The 6,606-nt window shown below is 37.6% G+C and overlaps 1 protein-coding gene across 1 annotated transcript; it reads left to right on the top strand.

Annotated features, from left to right (window-relative positions):
* The first annotated feature begins 746 nt into the window (after positions 1 to 746).
* On the top strand, positions 747 to 5,083 carry LOC116006561 (auxin transporter-like protein 2). The gene is made up of 9 exons (XM_031246991.1): positions 747 to 1,101; positions 1,326 to 1,569; positions 1,694 to 1,879; positions 2,250 to 2,362; positions 2,511 to 2,694; positions 2,821 to 2,918; positions 3,459 to 3,666; positions 3,765 to 4,022; positions 4,519 to 5,083. The coding sequence occupies exons 2-9, from the start codon at positions 1,387 to 1,389 to the stop codon at positions 4,756 to 4,758; spliced, it is 1,470 nt and encodes a 489-aa protein (XP_031102851.1). The 5' UTR covers positions 747 to 1,101; positions 1,326 to 1,386; the 3' UTR covers positions 4,759 to 5,083.
* The last annotated feature ends 1,523 nt before the right edge of the window (positions 5,084 to 6,606 follow it).

Here is a 6,606-nt window from a genome sequence, read left to right as displayed (position 1 = left end):
TTAGGTTTAACATTATTTGAGTCAGGCAACGTGCGTGCTATTAACATAAAATTGAGCACTGTTATGCGACAAGAAGAAAATGAGTTAATACCCAATTTGATCATCGATTATTGTGATTTTTCTCAGTTTAGTCATAAATGATTTTTTTGGTGCTTAATTGGATATAGGACTTTAATAATTTTTTCTAATTAAGTCATCTGCCTCTATTAACTGTTAGAATAATGATTAAATTGAGAAAATCTATTATAATAGATAGATTAAATCGTTAAAACTACAATGATTAAATTGGATAAAACAATTATAGTCGAGAACTAAATTGGATAAAATCGTTATAATGACTAAATTAGATATTAATACAAAAAAATTACCAAACTATCATAATAGACGAGTCAAATGGATAGAATCATCAAAGGCTACGATGTAATTAAGTAAAAAAAAAGTTATTTAAAACTAAATTAAAAATATTACTGTAATTGATTAATTTGGTACTAAATTGGGTATTAATATTACTATAATTGATTATAATCTTGTAATAAAAAAAAAGTTATTATTGGCAGTTGGGAGCCAATAAAGACGAAGCAGGCTACACTCATTTGTTTCTTCGGCGTGAACGCAAGTCTCTATCACCATATTTATCTCTTCCCCTTTCACTGTCTCTTCAAACTTCAAACGGAAATCCAAGAACAGAATCGCCAGTGGAATACAGTGAAGAGAGAGAATTCCATACCCATACCCATACCCTCCAAAAAAAGTTCTATCTCTCCCTCTCTCTCTCTCTCTCTCAATAAATATATATACACTCCAACCCACCAGTAAAGCTAGGCTGTTTATATAATATATATACAATCTCTCTGTATCTTGAGCAAGAAAGAGTGAAAGTCCCTTCCTTTCCTTTTTCTCTGTAATAATTTAGAACAGAACACAACAGAACACTCTTTTCTCAGACCCTCTGAGCTTTTGCAGCTTTTGAGGGCTGTCTTTCTCTCTCGCATTCTTGTGTGCCATCATTTTTGGCCTGCATTTATTTCCCTCTCGCCAATTTATATTTCTGTTCATTCTCCCACTGGGAATTGGAGAAGTTCTTGCGGGAAGCTAAGAAAGGTATGTGATTATGAAAATGAAAAAAAAAAGGAAAAAGAAGGGGGGGTTTAAGATTGTCGGGTTAATATGAGATCTGTCTAGTCATAAAACTTTGGCTATTTTGATGGGTGTTTTTTTGGATCTGGTGCAGAGGGGTGGGGGGGACTGACTGAGTTTTCCTTTTATCTTTTTCCCATTTGTTGTAATTCTGTTTTTTGTCTCATTTCGTGTCCTTATTATTCCAGCCACCCACAGCAACAACAACGTAGACATATTTCTTTTTTTATCGTACAAAATCGAACAACAATGTTGCCTCAGAAGCAAGCCGAGGAAGCAATAGTCTCCAGCTTAGAACACGACGGCGTGGTTGGGGGCAAAGAAGGGTTCGGCGAGAAAGAAGAAGAGAATGAGTCCATGTTCAGTATGAAGAACTTTCTCTGGCATGGCGGCTCTGCTTGGGATGCTTGGTTCAGTTGTGCTTCCAATCAGGTAACAAACTAACAACTCCTATTTCTTTCACTATATCACTTCAATTTTTTTTTTCTTCTTCTTTAATTTATTCAATCTGGGACAGAATTCCTTATTACAAGTTTTGAAAAATCATGTAAAACAGGTGGCACAAGTGCTGTTGACCCTGCCATACTCCTTTTCACAACTTGGAATTCTATCTGGGATTTTGTTCCAAATCTTCTATGGCCTGATTGGTAGCTGGACAGCTTATCTGATCAGTGTCCTCTACGTTGAGTACAGAAGCAGAAAAGAGAAAGAAGGTGTTAGCTTCAAGAACCATGTTATTCAGGTCTGTTATAGCATAATGTGCCACCCAAAACACTGTTTCCTCTTTTTGGAATTTTATGCTAAATCATAAAGCTTTGATCCGTTGGATTGAGACCCGAAGGGCTAAGTCTAGCAGCAAGTGGTTAGCAGGCCTGAATGGTCAAATCTAACACCAGATGGCTAGCAGATTGTTGGGTATAGGCCTAAAGGGCCAAGGTCTGAATGGTCAAATCTAACAGCTAGCAGATTGTTGGGCATAGGCCTAAAGGCCAAGTCCAATAACTTGCCTGTTGACTGTTACGCAAATATAAGGAAATAAAGTTGGTGTTTGACTAATAGCTACCACTTTTGACGGTGAGCGTTTGATCCTAACATTATCTTTTAATTTGCAGTGGTTTGAAGTGCTTGATGGGCTGTTGGGACCATATTGGAAAGCAGTGGGGCTAGCCTTCAACTGTACTTTCCTTCTATTTGGATCTGTCATACAACTCATAGCTTGTGCAAGGTATGATGAACTAACATACATATATTGCATCAAACATATAATCTGTGAAAAGGTGTGAAAAGAAAAACAAAAACTTTGTACTTTGAATTGAAGTGGGTGGGTTTCTTGAACACTGACTGGTTTGTCAATATTCTGGACTATTATACAGTAACATATATTACATTAATGACCGATTGGACAAGAGGACTTGGACATACATATTTGGAGCTTGCTGTGCTACCACTGTCTTTATTCCTTCCTTCCACAACTATAGGATTTGGTCTTTCCTAGGCCTTGGAATGACAACTTACACTGCTTGGTACCTTACTATTGCAGCTGTTGTTCATGGTCAGGTAAATACATTTTTTCTCGAATATTACACTCTCTGTAATTACTGGTCTTATAGTTTCTACGTCTATGCCCGAAAACCATTGATGATTGATCAGACCAAGCATAACGGTTTTTACCACGGTTACTAGGCTGAAGGCGTGGCGCACTCGGGACCAACGAAGCTCGTCTTGTACTTCACTGGTGCCACAAATATACTCTACACTTTTGGTGGCCATGCTGTCACTGTGTAAGCACTTCTTTGATCTGTTCTGTTCTTATCTGCACATTAACTGTTAAGAAATTAATACCAAGTAGAGTATGTTGTTTATTATGCTCATCTGTTGTACTATATATCTTCTTGTACTACTTAGTATGCAATTCTTGATTAGACAATGAGTGGCAAGAAAAAAGGACCTCTTTTTTTTATTTCTTTCCTATGTTGACCATGGTCTATGATTCTTTGATAATTATGGGGATGTTAAATTGCATAGTACTAAAGGGCATTTGGGTCATTAATCTTAACAACTAAACTATTTTGGAATCAAGAATCCAATGCTTATATTCTAGTCTAGATATACTTGACACCACTGAAGTTAATAATTAACATTAGATTCTATATTCTGTTGATTCATTGTTCCAGTGCTTATGATTTGTCTTGATCCCTTTACTTTGAAGCTGTTGAATACTTTTTTTTGCTAGTTTAATTATAGATTTTATTTGGAGGTAACTGGTAAGTGGTAATTAATGGCTATAGCCCTGATTGTATATAATTGTTACAAAAAAACAGGGAAATCATGCATGCTATGTGGAAGCCACAGAAGTTCAAGTACATTTACTTGTTTGCTACACTCTATGTCTTCACCCTCACCATTCCTTCAGCCACCGCGGTTTATTGGGCGTTCGGGGATGAACTTCTCGACCACTCGAACGCCTTCTCGCTCCTCCCTAAGTCCGGGTGGCGTGACGCCGCTGTTATCTTGATGCTCATTCACCAGGTCTGTTGTGATAACAACTTTACTGCAACTATATATAAGTTCAGAATTGGAAACCGAGACTAAAATGATATGATGGTGTGTTTTAACTATGTATGCAGTTTATCACATTTGGGTTCGCATGTACCCCGTTGTACTTTGTGTGGGAAAAGGTAATAGGGATGCACGACACGAAGAGCATTTGCCTGAGGGCACTTGCGAGGCTCCCGGTGGTGATACCTATATGGTTCTTGGCTATAATCTTCCCGTTCTTCGGCCCCATCAACTCGGCTGTTGGGGCGCTACTAGTTAGCTTCACCGTCTACATCATCCCTGCCCTCGCCCACATGCTCACCTATCGCAAAGCCTCTGCTCGACAGGTAACACTATAGTACAGGGACTAAATTGAACAAAACACTATAGTACGGGACCTCACAGGTAGTCACTCGACAGGTAACACTATAGTACATGGACTAAATTGAACAAACACTATAGTACAGGGACCTGACAGGTAGTCAATTAACAGATAATGGCCTAGATTTGAAAATGTTGATAGGTAGACAAGATATTATGGGTGCGAGGTCCTTTTAGTTATATGGTATAGTCCAAGTGTTGGATAATGTCTGAAATGAGCTGTCCAGGCCAGTTGGGGACTCCATTAAACCACACCATGAAAGTAACTGCACAACTGTTACATTATTGATTGGTACCAAAATTGGGTCCTCATAAGTCCTCCCCTGTCTTGGCTCAATTTGTCAACACGTTGCAATGTACCACGTCGTATACCATGTGATCCGGAAAACTAGAATGTTTGGTTCACATGAGTTGCTGGTGGGTTTGTTTTAGTCATTGATGGGGTTTTTGTTGGCATTGCAGAATGCTGCGGAGAAGCCCCCATTCTTCATGCCCAGCTGGACCGCCATGTATGCCATCAACATCTTCATAGTGGGCTGGGTTTTCGTCGTCGGGTTCGGGTTCGGGGGATGGGCTAGCGTCACCAATTTCGTCAGACAAATCGACACGTTCGGGCTTTTCGCCAAGTGCTACCAATGCAAACCGCCCAAACCAGTGGCGCTTCCTCCTCGAGCAGCGCCCAATGTCACCGGGCACCACTGACTTAAACCAGTCCCGACGAACAACCCTCGATAGGTGTTAGTATTTTGTATTATATACATAGGGAAGTAGTAATACTTCTCCTATAATTGCCTATGATGTGTGCTAATCTTCCTTTTTTTTTTTTTTGGTACTCCTAATATTTTGATTTTTTGGGGTTTTATATGTTATTAGATAATTAAGATAGTGTGCTGATTTGTGACCATTCCGTTGCTATCAAAGCATAGAGTAATGGAACCAATATATGCTAGTTTTTGAACAATTCTCAATATCCTAGTTTATTATAGCACCAAAAATTACATAATTTAGATTTGCAGGGCTTGCAATATCATGGCTATTTCCATTGCATCATTTATTTGGTTACAATATTATATATTCTTTATTTCCATCTCAAACAAGTCAACATCTCGAGTCTCGACGACCAGATTTGTAAAATTGAATAACTTCTCATTAATCATTGCACTTATTCTTTTTATAAACATGTAATATATATAGCTGAATAATTCGACACAAAAATAAAAAATCACGCTTTACTCATTTAATCACTCTTTTGAGACAAATATGTAATATTCTACATCATGTAATACTTCGAATAAAGATATGTGGATGGGTAGTGTAACATGAATTTATATAGTTTTAAGTTTTGATTTTGATGTGATTAGCTAATTTACTTATAATCAATAAATATTATTATATATGAGATAAAATGTGTGATTAAAAAGATTTAATTTAAATTTAATTTAAATAATATTTTGCATATTCTGAAAACCCTAATGCTGCCTCCCTTTTCTCTCTAAAACAAAAAGCTTTTCTCTGCTGCTCAACTTCGGCTTCCACCGCCGGCCTCCGGCCGGAGCTCTAATGGAGCTTTGAGCCGGCGGTTTTGGTCACCTTCTACGTTTACTCTCGCTCTTCTTCCGTCCCGACCACCGTTGCAGCCCCGTCCGCCTCCGACCATCGCCACAAATCTTCTTCTTCTGTTTTCTTTCCCTTTGAATAAAATAATAGTAGGTAGGTATTGAGGTTTGTGTTGGTAGTCTTGAACTCCCAACCCTATTTTGGCTTTACCACTTTTTATTTTCTCTATTATTGTGTTCTCCTCTCGTTACTTTCACGGGCTTTTTCCTCTCGTTACTTTCACGAGCTTTTCATTATCATTAGCATAAATCGTTTAGTTTGGTTTCGGCAAGTGTTGATCTTATCATGGGCGAGCAAAAAAGAATGATGATGAAGACCCAGATCTTTGATGAAGCTTTAAGCTCCTTGAAGGAACATAGCTTCCTAGTTATGAAACAGTCTGCGATTCAAGTTTTCTATAGCATAGTTAGAAAAGTTGTTTCTATGTCTGACTGTAAGGAATGGTTTACCATTTCATTGATCGTTGATGTAAACGTTGATGTAAACGTTTTATGTTATGAATTAATGGAATAGTTACGTTTACCTTCAAAAAAATTTAATTAATATTTTCCATTTTCAAAATCGGAAATTGACTTTTGAAGGTTATGAATCTAACAATCATCTAGATCTAGATAATCTGTTTATTTTTTATATTTTTTTTTTTTTTTGATCTGTTTTATCTGTTAAGGAGTAGGCAGTAGACCCAAATTCTCACGTGGTATGCACGTGCCGATCAAATCGGTCTCCACGCCATGTCACGTGCCTAGGAAGAACATGCATGAGCTTCAATTCCCAAGTCTGGCACACCCCTCTACTAATCATTGCTTGGTCGATAGTTGACTTGTTTCTTAGGGTTTAGTTTTTGAGTTTCTTTTTTAAAGTAAAATATTGTGTAAAATATATTTTGTTAATCACATATTTGGTCTTTAAGATGTGTGAAAATGATCAAATTAC

The sequence above is a fragment of the Ipomoea triloba genome, chromosome 15, assembly GCF_003576645.1.
Source record: "Ipomoea triloba cultivar NCNSP0323 chromosome 15, ASM357664v1".
Classification (NCBI taxonomy): Eukaryota; Viridiplantae; Streptophyta; class Magnoliopsida; order Solanales; family Convolvulaceae; genus Ipomoea; species Ipomoea triloba.
The sequence above is the reverse complement of the archived record's forward strand: the minus strand, read 5'-3'. Positions and strand labels throughout refer to the sequence as shown.